This window comes from Capricornis sumatraensis, unplaced genomic scaffold (genome assembly GCF_032405125.1).
Source record: "Capricornis sumatraensis isolate serow.1 unplaced genomic scaffold, serow.2 scaffold15, whole genome shotgun sequence".
Lineage (NCBI taxonomy): Eukaryota > Metazoa > Chordata > Mammalia > Artiodactyla > Bovidae > Capricornis > Capricornis sumatraensis.
In genome coordinates, this window is record NW_027184626.1 from 2,371,065 (window position 1) to 2,387,752 (window position 16,688).

Genomic DNA, 16,688 nt, shown 5'->3' on the forward strand with positions numbered 1-16,688 from the left:
ATTTTGCCAACAAAGTTTTATGTAGTCAAAGCTGTGGTTTTTCCAGTAGTTATGTATGGATGTGAGAGCTGGACCATAAAGAAAGCTGAGTGCCTAAGAACTGATGCTTTCGAATAGTGGTATTGAAGAAGACTCTTGAGAGTCCCTTGGACTGCAAGGAGATCAAACCAGTCAGTCCTCAAGGAAATCAGTGCTGAATATTCATTGGAAGGACTGATGCTGAAGCTGACGCTCCAATACTTTGGCCACCTGATGCGAAAAGCTGATTCATTGAAAAAGACCCTGATGCTGGGAAAGATTGAGGGTAGGAGGAGAAGGGGCCAATAGAGGATGAGATGGTTGAATGGCATCATCAACTCAATGGACATGAGTTTGAGCAAGCTCCAGGAGATAATGAAGGACAGGGAAGCCTGGCATGCTGCAGTCCATGGGGTTGCAAAGAGTCAGACACCACTGAGTGACTGAATGACAAGAAAATAAAAACCAGATTGCAGGAACAACAACAGCAAAAAAGTGATGGGATAGATTATAGTGAAACAAGATTATCAAGACAGAGAGGTCTGAGTCACTGAAAATTAAAAACACCGTGGCTTACCTCCAGGGTCAGTGGTGACCAAAATCATTAAATCGAAGAGCCATTTTCAGGAAAGTAGTTTCATCTCTAGGGCTCTCAAGAACCATCTCACTTCCCACTCTGCAGTCACATTCAGAGAAGGTAAGTCTAGGTCAAATAGTGCAGAGGGTCTAAATTTGCTATACTATAAATGGGTGCAAGAACCATCACTTTGCTTTATTTTTCTAAATCTAACAAAATTTGTCTCTAAGCCCCATTTCCCCAAAAGATGGTGTTGTAAAACTTCTTTAGCTTATCCCCTGCCCAGGAGCTTACAAGCATCTCAAGAAAGGACAAAGCCCAGAAAACTTGAGGAAGACCTTAGAGTTTCAGTCCATCACTGAGATGTTCATATGATGGTAATTACCCAGGCTGACATGGTTCACTCGAAGGCAGAAGCTCTTTCTCGAAGCTTCGTTGAGGGACTTGTCTGGTGGTCCAGTGGCTAAGACTCTGTGCTCCCAATGCAGGGGGCCTGGGTTCAATCCCTGGTCAATGAACTAGATCCTACATGCTGCAACTAAGAGTTCACATTGCTGCAGCTGAGACCCAGCACAACCAAATAAATAAATATTTTTTAAAAAAGCTTTATTGATTCCCAAGGGAGAGCAATTCATGTTCACTTTCCCAGCAGCTGCATGCCATCCAAGAGACCTCTTACCACTGCTCTGGGACCCCCACGGAGTGGGATGCAGGGCCCTGCCACTTCTCAAGCCTGTTACCACTATCATCTCAGATCTGGCCAAATTTGCCTCCTCAAGTACCCAGGCCTCAGGAAATGTTTCTTCCTGCTTTATCCTCCTTCAATAATATAATCTCCCAAATGAAGGCCTGGATGGGACAGTGTTCCAGGAGCTTGGCAACTTATCTCTTATTCCAAGAAATATAAATTCTATTCTTATAAGAGTATTTTTCAGTCTTTTAAGGAAGTTAATGATACAATAAAAATGATCCTAAACAAAACAGGATTGTTCTGACATATTCTCTCATGTTTCTTTTTCTATAGCTTATATGCCATTTTAATGCATCTCATGAAGTTCATTGAAAATTAATATTTAACTCCTTTCTATTGAAGCTTAAGAGACCACTGATCTGGGTACAGATGAGCTGCATGAAAGAAGGATAAATTTAAAGTTAATTGGCAGACTATTTCTACCAATATGGGTGAATTCATATACACAGAGGAATGTTGAGGACTTCAAAAAAATCATTCTTTTTTTAGTGATTCTGCACACTCCTCTCTGTATGTGTAATTATTTATTATTTTGCTAATTATAAAAGTAATATATGCTGAAAGAACAAAACTTGGAAAATGCCAAAATATACAAGTTGAATAAAATTCTGAAGAGTGTCAGTATAAACATTCTGGTGTGTATCTTTTAGTCCTTTTTCTTACATAAGACGTTTTAAAGTTTTTTTAATCATAAAATACATACGCACATTTTTTAAAGTCAAATGAGGTGTTATAAGTTAAATGCTGAAAGATAGCCCTAAACGTTCTTATCCAATTCCCAACACTAGAGGCAATGTCTTTCAACTTCTTAGGTATTTTTAGCTTCTTTAGTTCTATTTTATTATTATGGCCATATATGTCAAGAGTATGATTATTCTATTCATTTTTTATTTTCAATCATGGGTATTTTCTACTGATTTCCGCCAAGGAAGATGAAGATTTAGCTCTCTGGACTCCCCATGTCTTGTTCCCCTTTACAAGCATGTACAAACTCTCACAGATGAGTATACTATGATGGTGTAATTTGGTTGTATATCTTCTTTTCTTGTGTTTTAGTTTTCTTGGAATTGACAATTGCCTTACTTTTTGTTTGCATAGTCTTCCATTTACTTATTCATGTATTAATTCATCGCCCTAGATCTCAGTCAGAGTTGTCAAACTCCTTTCAATAGTTTCAAACATTCCAGGACATTTTTTTTTTAAGCTTGTCTATTACACACATTTGTAGTAGGGTTTTTAAAAATTAGTCAACGTTTATTTTTTGTTGTGCTGGGTCTTTGCTGCTGCACGTGGACTTCCTCTAGTTGCAGTGGGTGGGGAGCTACTCTTTATTGTGGTGCCTGGGCTTCTCACTGTGCTGGCTTCTGTTGCAGAGTACAGGCTCTAGGTACCTGGGCTTCGGTAGTTGCCGCTGGCAGGCTCAGGAGTAGTGGCGCCCGGGCTGAGTTGCTCCGGCATGTGGAATCTTCCCAGTTGGAGATCGAACCCGCATGCCCGCTGTTGACAGGAGGATTGTTATCCCCTGCACCCCTAGGGAAGCCTTCCAGGACTTCTTTAACTTGGCTTTCCCCCAGGGAGTCCTTAGGGTTACTGTTCCCTTCATCTCAATAATTTCCCTTCTCCTTTCTCCTGTATTAAAATCCTGTTTACTAGAACCCTTATCTTTTATCTTATTTGCTCTTTTAAATTTTTATATCTTTATTTATTGGCTGTGCTGTGTGGACGCCACAGGATCTTAGTTCTCCAACCAGGAATTGAACCCAGACCACAACAGTGAAAGCGCCAAGTCCTATCCATAGGACTACCAGGGAATTTCCAGGAATATATCACTTCGTGATTTTTAAAGACATATGCCTTTTCATAGTACAATTTTTTTTAAGTGGTAAAAACAACATGTTATTAACAAACCCAAATACCTTTAGTTTGTCTGTAATAAGAGGTGAAAAGCATATAAACTTAAACATGTGTTTGGCAATTAATATTTCACTATTTTATTTGGAAATGAACTAGATATCAATGAATATCATTTAAAGTTAATGTTACAAAAAGATTTTGAAAACTATTTTTAAGCAGACACATTTTATTAATGATACCTGCAAAATTCATTTACGAACATTTCTACCACTTATATCTATTTAATTCATGTGTACTTAACAATTATGCTTGAGTCGCCATGAAAATTTAATGATATTAAAAATTAACCATCATTTTATGTTATTTTTCTTGTTGACAAACTAGGCAAGTAGCAAAACTTACAGAAGTAAAGAATCTAATAATGTAAAGATGACTTTTTTCTCTACCATATTGACATACATTAAGGAAATAATTTCTACTGTAAATTTAGTTCTTGAGTAGAATTTATAATTTTATAATTTCAAGCATAAAGTAGAGACAACATAAACTTATTTGACTAGTCTTAGTTTAAATAAGTGCTTGTATTGTCTTTAAGCCAGTTAAATAGAGGTCTTTCACAAGTTTTTACAAATACTATCCAGAGGAATAAAAATATCACACATACATAACATACATACATAGATATACATGGATATATAGATAGAGACTGATGCAAACTGTGATCTCATAGCTTTCATTTAAAAATTTTAGCCACATATCCAGTACAGTAGTACAAAAACTTTCTAGCTTATAGAAGACCTAAATGGGATTTTTGGCAGATAGAACAAGTTAAATTTACCCACTCAGGTGGCTAAAGCCTTTTGCCAATATTTGTGGAAAAGACTATTAAGAATTTTACTTGTCTTGAATGAATAATCTTGTGGAGGCTATGGACAAAATTTGGGGCAAGGGAGCTTATGAAAATATCAAACGGTTTGTTTTCTTAAAAAACTATCTCTCATATTTGTTTGTTTCCGGTCCTGTAATTGCTTCAGCAATATGTGAACCATGAACTTCCAGATGTTCAAGCTGGTTTTAGAAAAGGCAGAGGAACCAGAGATCAAATTGCCAACATCTGCTGGATCATGGAAAAAGCAAGAGAGTTCCAGAAAAACATCTATTTGTTCTTTATTGACTATGCCAAAGCCTTTGACTGTGTGGATCACAATAAACTGTGGAGAATTCTTCAAGAGATGGGCATACCAGACCACCTAACCTGCCTCTTGAGAAACCTGTGTGCAGGTCAGGAAGCAACAGTTAGAACTGGACAGGGAACAACAGACTGGTTCTAAATAGGAAAAAGAAGTACATCAAGGCTGTATATTGTCACCCTGCTTATTTAACTTATATGCAGAGCACATCATGAGAAACGCTGGGCTGGAGGAAGCACAAGCTGGAATCAAGATTGCCGGGAGAAATATCAATAACATCAGATATGCAGAAGAAACCACCCTTATGGCAGAAAGTGAAGAACTAAAGAGTCTCTTGATGAAAGTGAAAGAGGAGAGTGAAAAAGTTTTCTTAAAGCTCAACATTCAGAAAACGAAGATCATGGCATCTGGTCCCATTGCTTCATGGCAAATAGATGGGGAAACAGTGGAAACCGTGGCTGATTTTATTTTTCTGGGCTCCAAAATCACTGCAGATGGTGACTGCAGCCATGAAATTAAAAGATGCTTACTCCTTGGAAAGAAAGTTATGACCAACCTAGAGAGCATATTCAAAAGCAGAGACATTACTTTGCCAACAAAGATCTGTCTAGTCAAGGCTATGGTTTTTCAGTGGTCATGTATGGATGTGATTGTTGGACTGTGAAGAAGGCTGAGCACTGAAGAATTGATGCTTTTGAACTGTGGTGCTGGAGAAGACTCTTGAGAGTCCCTTGGACTGCAAGGAGATCCAAGCAGTCCATCCTAAAGGAGGTCAGTCCTGAGTGTTCATTGGAAAGACTGATGTTGAGGCTGAAACTCCAATACTTTGGCCACCTGATGCGAAGAGCTGACTCATTTGAAAAGACCCTGATGCTGGGAGGGATTGGGGGCAGGAGGAGAAGGGGACGACAGAGGATGAGATGGTTGGATGGCATCACCAACTCAATGGACATGGGTTTGGGTGGACTCCGGGAGTTGGTGATGGACAGGGAGGCCTGGAGTGCTGTGGTTCATGGGGCGGCAGAGTCAGACACAACTGAGTGACTGAATTGAACTGAATTGCTTTAGCAACAAGGATCTCTTTGGGTGCTTACATTTCAAAGATACAGTAAGATCAATATTTCCAAGGGTCAGAGAAGGGACTGTAGGTCTTATATGAGATGGAACTCAAGGGTATATTTGCCCTTATCAGAAACCTAAGATCATTATTATTACATTTTTCCTTTGTTTAACAGTAGGATAGGATAACTCAACAATGTTGACATTTTTTTGGTAGTGCAGGCCCAAAATATGGGATGTCTGGAGCTGGTGGGGTTGGCTTTACAAAGTAAAGGACAATAAATCAAACCTTCATGTGCCTTTTCTGGACCTTTGTCAAAGCTATTTCCTGGCTATCAATATTTCTGTAAGTTTTATACCTGCTTGAGTGCCAGCTGTAGCTCTTGACAGTCCTCTGATGTTCCCCTCCTAACCTTGTTGAGAAAGTTAAGGAAGTGTTTTGTTTTTCTTTCACACAGTCGCTCAGTCATGTCTGACTTTGCAATCCTGTGGACTGTAACCCACGAGGCTCCTCTTGTGTCCATGGGATTTTCCAGGCATAAATACTGGAGTGAGTAGCCATTTCCTTCTCTAAGGGATCTTCCTGACCCAGGGTCCCCCTCATTGGCAGGCAGATTTTTTACCATTGAGCCACCAGGAAAACCCTGTACCTTCTGTATCTATTTCTATCTTTTCTCTCTTTCTTTCCTTTTTTTTTTTTTTTTTTTTTCTCAATTTGATCTTCCCATTGGTACCTGTAGGACACTTGTTTAAGATGAGAGCTATCTTAAAAGTCCTTTTAGGTGTAAAAGTTCAAGTCTTCAATAGATCTATTCCAACTGTGAGTCTGAGCCAGTGAGCCTTTTTCATGGCTTAAAACCAATATTAGGGCTTACAAGAGCTTAAAACCAATATTAGAGCTTATACTATTAGGACGCAAGAGCTGTCCCTTAAGAAACATAGGCCTCTCAAGATGCAGAGCCACTCCAGAGAAAGCCTAAGAAACAAAGACCTTCCTTGTCTCAGGTGACAAAGAAAGCTCTATGTCCTGCAAAGTGGGACACCTTACATAACTGACCTCCTAACCTATGCTACCAGAAAGGTGATACTGAGAGGAGAATTTTTCCTTCACAAACCAGGCAGCAAAGGTAGAGGCCCTAAAGGCCTCTTATGACCTGAGACACTTCATTAAGACAAATTTCCCTGACAGCCAGCATGGTTGGACAAAGAGAATATTGCCTGTCCCTTCATGTCTTCGGCTGCTAGCTGGCTGGCTGGCTAACTGCTGATGCAAGCCTGACAACCTGCACCCCGCCAACCCCACAAAGGGAGTATTCTCACTGGTGACAAAGCCAAGTTCTCAGAAGAGAAAACAAAACAAATGGAGATTCTCATCTTATGGTTTTTCGTCCTTATGACAGACGACAAAGGAAAACGTAACTCTTCCTGCGAGGCTAAGAGTCAGTAACCATAGGGGCTGATTAACAAAAACAGATTCACGAGAATCACAATTCAAGGTCTGTTTTCACAAATGTTTTTCTTCTGCCACCGTGAATTTGGAAAGGAAGGGAAAAGGAGAAAGTTTTATCCTCCTCTCTTGTCTGTGCACTACAGAGAAAGAGCTGGGAGACTGACATGGTAAGAATCTGTACCTTCTGCTGGTCTGCTGTCTGTTATCGCATATTTCAATTGCAGTCGCCAGGGAGAATGGAGTGTTCTAGCCTTTCACGGTCCCATCCTCCTCACCAGAAACTGTACAGGGGGAAATGTTTGTTTCCTTTCACTATTTTAGGTTTTTGGCTGGGACTCTGTAACAAAAAGACAGCTTAACAAGAGAAAAGGAAATGAGTATATTAACATGTACATCTCATATATACTTATGAGAGATGAAAGTGGTGAGTAACTCAAAGAGGTGTCTAGGACTTGGACTTACAGATCATCTTAACCAAAGAACAATATATTTTTAGGGGAACTACAAGACAGAGGCAAAGAGTACTGGGCTTCCAAGGGCAGCAAATAGTGGTACAATAAATACATCAGAAACTAATGGAAAATAATAGCTAGTCAGTATAGGTTGTTTTCCAGAGTTCTCTAGTCCTGACTTGGGCCTAATATGTGTCTAGGGATGTTGATGATTAATTCTTGCACAAATTTATGTGCTGCTTTCAGGAAAATAGGGGGAGAACAGAGAACTTTTCTTGGATCTTCTTCTTCTGCATTGCCTTCAGCTCAAAATTTTTCTTGTGTCAAAGGGGAAGATACTTGGGGTGGCATATTCTGTTTTTTTGGTTGTTTTTGCTGTAAAATTCCCTTGCTTTACAATGACTCTTTATGCTCTAACATGAAAACGTGAAGTAAGGCTTTGTCAGAAAGGAATTCAGTTCAGTTCAATTCAGTTGCTCAGTCATGTCCGACTCTTCGCGACACCATGAATCGCACTCCAGGGCTCCTTGTCCATCACCAACTCCCAGAGTTCACTCAAACTCATGTCCATCGAGTCAGTGATGCCATCCAGCCATCTCATCCTCTGTCGTCCCCTTCTCCTCCTGCTCCCAATCCCTCCCAGCATCAGAGTCTTTTCCAATGAGTCAACTCTTCTCATGAGGTGGCCAAAGTACTGGAGTTTCAGCTTTAGCATCATTCCTTCCAAAGAACACCCAGGGCTGATCTCCTTTAGAGTGAACTGGTTGGATCTCCTTGCAGTCCAAGGGACTCTCAAAAGTCTTCTCCAACACCACAGTTCAAAAGCATCAATTCTTCAGTGCTCAGCTTTCTTCACAGTCCAACTCTCACATCCATACATGACCACTGGAAAAACCATAGCCTTGACTAGATGGACTTTTGTTGGCAAAGTAATGTCTCTGCTTTTGAATATGCTATGTTGGTTGGTCATAACTTTTCTTCCAAGGAGTAAGTGTCTTTTAATTTCATGGCTGCAGTCACCATCTGCAGTGATTTTGGAGCCCCAAAAATAAATTCTGACACTGTTTCCACTGTTTCCCCATCCATTTGCCATGAAGTGATGGGACTGGATGCCATGATCTTCATTTTCTGAATGTTGAACTTTAAGCCAACTTTTTCACTCTCCTCTTTTACTTACATCAAGAGGCTTTTTCGTTCCTCTTCACTTTCTGCCATAAGGGTGGTGTTATCTGCATATCTGAGGTTATTGATATTTCTCCCGGCAATCTTGATTCCAGCTTGTGCTTCCTCCAGCCCAGCGTTTCTCATGATGTGCTCTGCATATAAGTTAAATAAGCAGGGTGACAATATACAGCCTTGACGTACTCCTTTTCCTATTTGGAGCCAGTCTGTTGTTCCCTGTCCAGTTCTAACTGTTGCTTCCTGACCTGCACACAGGTTTCTCAAGAGGCAGGTTAGGTGGTCTGGTATGCCCATCTCTTGAAGAATTCTCCACAGTTTGTTGTGATCCACACAGTCAAAGGCTTTGGCATAGTCAATAAAGCAGAACTAGATGTTTTTCTGGAACTCTCTTGCTTTTTCCATGATCCAGTGGATGTTGGCAATTTGATCTCTGGTTCCTCTGCCTTTTCTAAAACCAGCTTGAACATCTGGAAGTTCACAGTTCATGGAGTTAAGAATGTTATTTGCACGAGGCTTACTTCTAATAGTGAAACATTGATTTATAAATTAAGAATTTACAAGAGTAACCAAGAAGTTAGGAATGGAATTTGGCCGAACAACATAGTGTTGTACTATATACCTATCTGAACAACAGGCAATGTTCTTTTGTGGAAAGTGTATATAAAATAATCTTAAAGGAAAAAGATGAAGGCAACATACAGAAGGCACATAAAGCAACTTAATGAAGAAAAATGTAATGAAAGATTGGAATTCATTTTCAGTTGAGTCAAATGTTCATTCAGGTTTTTTTTATACTTGCTCAAATTCATAATAAAATAGGAAAAAGTTCCGCTTTTGGCAATAGTGCTAATCCCAATTAGTCCTGAGCAATGTCTTTAAGTAATGTCATTTCACTATTTTCTTGCAGATTAATTCTTAGGACGTCAGAATGTCCCTCTTCAAACATAAGAAAGAAAAATTTAAAGTTAGTGAACCAATCAACATTTCCTGTTTTCCACGTCTCAGAGGGTGGAGCTCCCAAACCAGTCGCATAAGAAGGAAGTGAAAAGATGTTAAAAAGCAGGGCCAGCTCCCCTGGTCAGCCTGGAGGTCTGGCTTCTCAGTCAACATGAAGGCTCTCCTTATTCTGGGGCTTCTCCTCCTTTCGGTCGCTGTCCAAGGCAAGGTCTTTGAGAGACGTGAGCTTGCCAGAACTCTGAAAAGATTTGGAATGGATGGCTTTAGGGGAATCAGCCTGGCAAACTGTAAGTTAACTCTTTTTCATCCTTTCAAATAGTTAGCTAGGTGTAGAACAGATACTAATAGAGGATGAACCAAAAGAAAGGGTCTTTGAGTGAATGTTTTTTTCTTTCTTGGAGGGTTTACACACTTCAGTTCAGTTCAGTTCAGTCGCTCAGTCGTGTCCGACTCTGCGACCTCATGAACCACAGCACACCAGGCCTCCCTGTCCATCACCAACTTCCGGAGTCCACCCAAACCCATGTCCACTGAGTTGGTGATGCCATCCAAGCATCTCATCCTCTGTCGTCCCCTTCTCCTCCTGCCTTCAATCTTTCCCAGCATCAGGGTCTTTTCCAATGAGCCAACTCTTCACATCAGGTGGCCAAAAGATTGGAGTTTCAGCTTCAAAGAACACCCAGGACTGATCTCCTTTAGGATGGACTGGTTGGATCTCCTTGCACTCCAAGGGACTCTCAAGAGTCTTCTCCAACACCACAGTTCAAAAGCTTATACACTTACAATGGTTAAAAGTATCCACTTGTTCTTTTAGAATCAGATGTACCAGGTGAAGGAATGAGGCATGGTGGGTCAAATTCTACATCATTCTAAGCATGCAAGGTTCCCATGTACTCCTCTAGTGCTACTAAATTTGACAACTGGCGCATGTAGACTGACTATAAGATACATTTTAGCACCTGGAACATGTCTGTCAAGCCCTTGTTGTTTGACTCTAGCCATTTCTAATTTGGATCTTGGGTTCTGAATAAGGCAGTATTTTTCTCATTTTTAATCCCCCTAACATGATGTTGCACTTTTAACATCCAGGTTTTTTAAAAATTCCATTGAACTCTTAAAACAGGGACAGTAGAACTATCTCCCCTCAATCAATATCTATATAAGGATCCCTGAAATGCAGCATGAAATGACATTTTATTATTCTGACTCTAGTTCATTAATTATTTTTCATTTTCTTCCACAGAATTTAAGATGTGCCATAAGGAAAATTTCCTTTGTATTTTAGTCCATATTTGTCAATGTCATCACTGTAGTTTTCGTACTGAATTCAGACATTTCTCCTCCATAAATATTTTTGAATGAGTTAGCCAATTGCTAGATGGATGGATGGATGACCCAGCCTTTCCTATTCTATGATTCTTGCCTGCATTATAATTTGATACCCAAATTTGCCTTCGGTATCATAAATTTTCTTTCTCCCAGAAAATCCTTATTTTTTTCTGATAAAAAGCATTTTTCCATTAACATATGCATCTGCTGCTAATGACCAAACCCACTCAACAACTCTGTTGATTTTTCTGTTCTAGGCTTAATCCTACCTGGGTGTTAGTAGTAAGGAAAGTGTAATAGCAATGGAAGATATTTTTAAAAATATGTTATCTTTTTCATTTGTATTACCAAATCATTTGCTAATAAAAGAATTTTCTGAAGGGACCTTTAACACCAAAGTGTTAAAACACTTTACAAGTAAAATGCATCTTTATACTTGTAAAGTAAGTCATTAGTAAAATAGAACTAGTTAAGTAGAACTGATTATGCTATGAACTGTAAGTCACATGATTCACTCTTTATTACTCAAAATATGTTTTTTTCAGGGATGTGTTTGGCCAGATGGGAAAGCAGTTATAACACACAAGCTACAAACTACAATAGTGGAGACAGAAGCACTGATTATGGGATATTTCAAATCAATAGCCACTGGTGGTGTAATGATGGCAAAACCCCAGGAGCAGTTAATGCCTGTCATATACCCTGCAGCGGTAAGACAAGATAATGTGGAGTGATGGCACAGGACTCACCTGGTTATGCCTATTGAGTTATCCAAAAAGTTCGTTCAGGTTTTTCCATAAACATCTTATGGGGAAATTGGAACAATCCTATAGGTCAAGATTCAACAGAAATAAAAAAATCTTGAAGGGTTCATCAGGGACCTATAAAAACTCCATTTTAATATCTAGAAACTCTATTCTCCTCCTCCTAATTTCTTCAGTTTCTAATCATAAAAGTTTGCTGTTTGCTAACATACAGGAGTTGCTGGAATGACCTATCACTTTATCATAACTGGACATATTGATACTTTGGAAAACAATGCCATTCCTTCTACTTTCCTTGTTTGGGGAGGATTAGCGATAATTTTGTTGGGTGGTCTGTTTTTAAAAATCTACCCTCCTTTATTGGAAAACAAAAGAATTACTAGTTAATCAAAGTGGAGGAATATACGTGGTATTTTTAAAAAATTGTTTTTACTTTTTACGATAAAATATTTTAAATATATGGACAATTAGAAACATTACTATAATAAGCATCAATATGCTCATCACGTACTTTAACAGTTGTTAACATTTTGGCATATTTACTTATGTGTATATATATATATATGTATATAAACTTCTTTTTGCTGAGTGATTTTAAGGTGAATTAGAAACATTATGACATTTCATTTATAAATTCTTTAGAACGAATCTCCAAAAACACAGCTCCTATATAAAAATTGTCATTCTAACAAGTTAATTTCTAAATTTGCTTAATTGAGGTGAAACAAGTATTCTATTGATTTCCTTTTAAAATAGAGAAAGCATGTGGAATCTTTAAAAAAATTTTTTTTTTTAATTTATTTATTTTTTAATTGAAGGATAATTGCTTTACAGAATTTTGTTCTTTTTTGTCAAACCTCAGTGTGAATCAGCCATTGGTACACATATATCCCCTACATTTTTTTTGAACCTCCCAAAGCATGTAGAATCTTTAGTGCCTGAAATATTGGAGAAATATAGCAAAATTGATACTGCTAAATTTTTAAATATTACAAATCCTAATAGTGAAGATGAGTCTAAGAATATACTTTTGTATCCAGTTAATTTATTTAAAAAATTTTGTATTATGGAATAACCTGTTGTCATTGAATAAAAATTCTTACTACCCAGACATGTATGACCATAGAGAAATTTTGGTATCCACATGTTCTTTTGGAATACACAACAATCCCGGACATGAACGTAAAGCTATATTATACACATTTGTACCCACATAACAAAAGTGAAATTGTACTATAGTCACTGCTTTACAATTTTGTCTTTATTACACAAAATTATTTTTGTCAACAAATACCAATCCTTATTGTTTTTTAAAAATGAATAGATTTTCACAATATAAATGCTCTATAATGTATCAACCTAACTCTTACTGTTAAACATTTAGGCTAGTTCCATTTATGCCCTCTATTAATTGCTATGAAACAGTTTGTATACATGTCTTTCAGTACATCTCTTATTATTTCTTTAGAATCAATTTCCAGCGTTGAATTGCTGAGCAAAAACCTGCTAGACCAGTTTCTGCTTGTTTGTCTTTTTTTTTTTTTTTCCAATAGTTCCCAGTAAAAAGAAAACCTTCTATCATGCTAATTAATAATTCCAGAGCTTCCAATGACTTTGGTAAATGAGAAACAGATGCCAAATGGGATGGAATGAAGAGTTTCCCCCAACATCAACAGATAAACAGACCCTTAAAAATTATTTTAGTTGTTCTTTCCTCAGCCTAACAGAATAAAGCTGACTGAGCCTAAACTTAACATTTCTATGAATGGTATTTTCACTTCTCACCACCTCTTTTTCAGCTTTGCTGCAAGATGACATCACTCAAGCTGTAGCATGTGCCAAGAGGGTTGTCAGTGATCCACAAGGCATTAGAGCATGGTATGTGGTTTTTTTTTCCCCTTTCAGTTTATTGAGATGTAATTGACATAAAGCACTATGTAAGTTCAAGGTGTATAGCATAATGATTTGACTTACATCAGGAAACAGTATCACAATAAATTTAGTGAACATCCATTATCTCACATGGATACAACATTAAAGAAATAAAAAAAATTTTGTGTGTGGTGAAAATTCTTAGGATTTACTCTCTTTTTAACACTTTTCATATATAAAATATAGCAGTGTTAATTATATTTATCATGCTTTATATTTGTTTTTGCTCTTTAGTCACTAAGTCCTGTCTGACTTTTGTGATCAATAAACTGTTACCTGCCAGGTTCCTCTGTCCATGGGATGATTCCAGGCAAGAATACTGAGGCAGGTTGCCCTTCCCTCCTCCAGGAGATCTTCCTAACCCAGGGACTGAATTTGTATCTCCTGCATTGCAGGCAAATTCTTTACTGCTGAGCCACCAGGGAAGCCCCATGCTGCGCATTATATCCCTAGTATTTATTTATCTTATAACTGGAAGTTTGTAGTACCTTTGACTGCCTTCATCCAATTCCCCTTCCCTCACTCTACCTAACCACAAATTTGACCTCTTTTTCTAGGACTTTATTGCTTTGTTTGTTTGTGTTTGAAATATAATGGATGTACAACACTATGTTAGTTCCCATTACAGAGTGTGGTATGTGTTAAGTATTAAAGGAGAGAGCTGTTTTATCCTATTGTTATGAAAGAGGTGAGAGAATATTTCCAAAGAGCAAAGTATGGTACTGAGAACTGAAAATTGCAGCTTTGGATTCATGCTAAATGGTGTATAACATAGAAACAATCTACTTTAACGGATTCAAAATCTTATTCTTTTACTCCTCAATTTATTTTTGGGAATTTCTAGAGGTTTTAAGATTCTCCACCTTATACTAATTCCTTGTCATATCTTGACATTATTTTTGTCATTAAGTAAATATGGAATGCACTTTGCATTTGTGCTGTGAACTACACAGGACTCAACATTTGTACTCAGATGTTCTGTGCCCCAGCGAAGGTTTGGGGGAGATGTGAAGTCCTTGGTATACATATCTCCAGGTAATAAATAGCAATACTTGGATCTGTCTGTAGCTTTTATTTCATGTATTGATAAACTATGTTGTTTTCCCAAAGGACTTGAAATATAGGTAATACAGTGAAGCTATGTTTCAACCTTATTACCATTTGTTTCATCTTTCTCTACAGGGTGGCATGGAGAAGTCATTGTCAAAACCAAGATCTCACCAGTTACATTCAGGGTTGTGGAGTGTAACGCTGGAGTTTTTACTTCAACCCATTTTATCTCTTTTTCATATTCAGGAAGTAATAGTTGAGGGAAAGGTCATACTTTCAAACAAATAATGTTTTTTTTTTACAGAAGAAGGATCATGTGGTCTTTCTTTTAAGATACTTAATGTTTACTTCATGTATTTATTATTTGATATTAGGCCCACAGTGTATTTCAGTTTAATAGACCTAATGCTGGTGAATATTTGTCTAAAATCTTAATTATCAAATATATATCCAGAGCATTCAGTTCTTAAAGAAATAGCACAGACTTCATCTTGAATCATACAAGTACTCCCCAATATTCAACAAAAATATAGCAAAATAATATCTTTAAGCAAACTGATCTTAGGCAAGATCCCACCTGTGTAGTAGGCACGTAACACCGTCATCTGTTCAGTCATCTCCAAAAACAGTGAAAGATAATCACTCTTTGTTGGGCAATATAAAATGTTAAATGGAGCAGAATGCCAAATGACTAAGAATGAAGAAAGCCTGAATTAAGAATTTTGTTTTCATAAAGTGTGACCTTTGTTTTAAATGTTGTCTTAAAAATGTTGCATTTACACAGCTTTAAAAATAAGCTCAGAATTTATGTCAATCACTTTTAGCCCTTTTAAAGAACTCAATTGTGCATCTTGCTGTCATGAAGGATATAAAGATGGATTAGATGAGCTGTTGTTTTTTCTTAATGTTATAAGCTTAGTTTCATGCATTATCACAAATTCAGAGGCAGAAGAGTTTGTAAGTATTGAAATCATTGCTAGTTAATCACAGGTGTGAAATCATGAATGCTATAAAAAGTACATTTTCAGTAAAAGCTTTGCAATTTATACTTCGTCTTTCTTTGTTAAGTCATTTAGTGTCTCTGAAAAAATACATACATATATATTTGAGAAAAAGATTATCTGACACTTAGTATTTCCTACATCCTCACCTGTACCGAAACAGCTAGATTTTTTTCTGTGTGTATATTCTCTTTAATCATAGAATGCACATTGACATTAAGTAACATTTTTTCCTCAATGGATTTAATCATAAAGAGATAGGGTATATATCATCTTAAAAAGAAAGTTCTTACAAAATCCAAAAATAGCTAAATATTGCTGAAGAAAAATACATAAGCATGCTGACAGATCTCTATTTTTAAATGTTTTTAGCGGTGCTACTAGGTTTGTGGGATCTTAGTGCTCTGACCAGGGATTGAACCTGCATCCTCCACAGTGAAAGCTTGGAGCCCTAACCACTGGACCTCCAGGGAATTTCCCGCACACTAAATTCATAAACACAAATCTCAAATGGGCCCTCTAATCAGCCTGGTCATCTTAGTCACTTCTCTGAAATCCTGTGTTGGTGTCCCAATTCCTCAAAATGACTGTTACTATTTACTTCTTCTCTCATTTCAAAGTCCTGGCGCACACGCCAACCACTGGCCTTCCACACTCTGCCCGTGGTAGACCACCCAGCCTCACATTACACTGACAGAACAGAAGCAACTCATATAAAACCCTCCCCTCTTGGCCACCATAACAGAGCTCATGTCTTTCCGTGGGCTCACCCTCCCTTCCTTCCCCGTTATCACTGGGATGAAGGGCCTTGCTCCTGCCGATGGCAGTGTCTCCACATGCAGTCTTCATCACAGCCCTCTCCCTACTCCAGTTTAGGCTGAGGGTTTCCCGATCCTGAGTTTCTCCCTCTGCTGGATCATCCCCTTTACTGTAAGAACTGCCCTGGTAACCTTTCATCTTGCAAATAGCCCTCCAGGTACAACATCATTTTAGACTCCCTTGTACCGCAACTGAGGCTTCCCTGGTGGCTCAGACGGTAAAGCGCCTGCTGGCAATGCAGGAGACCTGGGTTTGATCCCTGGGTTGGGAAGATCCCCTGGAGAAATGACAACCCACTCCAGT

At 38.1% G+C, this 16,688-nt stretch overlaps 1 protein-coding gene across 3 annotated transcripts in view; it reads left to right on the forward strand.

Annotated features, from left to right (window-relative positions):
• The window catches only part of LOC138072391 (lysozyme C, kidney isozyme-like), a 55,469-nt gene extending 39,867 nt beyond the window's left edge, over nucleotides 1–15,602 (forward strand). For 2 of the 3 annotated variants that reach the window (XM_068963488.1, XM_068963489.1), the window contains 4 exons: nucleotides 9,441–9,777; nucleotides 11,365–11,529; nucleotides 13,383–13,461; nucleotides 14,698–15,602. In XM_068963488.1, the coding sequence (XP_068819589.1) occupies nucleotides 9,642–9,777; nucleotides 11,365–11,529; nucleotides 13,383–13,461; nucleotides 14,698–14,764 (447 nt within the window). In that variant the 5' untranslated portion in view covers nucleotides 9,441–9,641 and the 3' untranslated portion in view covers nucleotides 14,765–15,602. Of the gene's footprint in view, nucleotides 1–1,643; nucleotides 1,778–9,440; nucleotides 9,778–11,364; nucleotides 11,530–13,382; nucleotides 13,462–14,697 lie in introns of those variants that run through there. The other variant, XM_068963490.1, reaches the window with a different exon arrangement.
• Nucleotides 15,603–16,688: the final 1,086 nt, after the last annotated feature.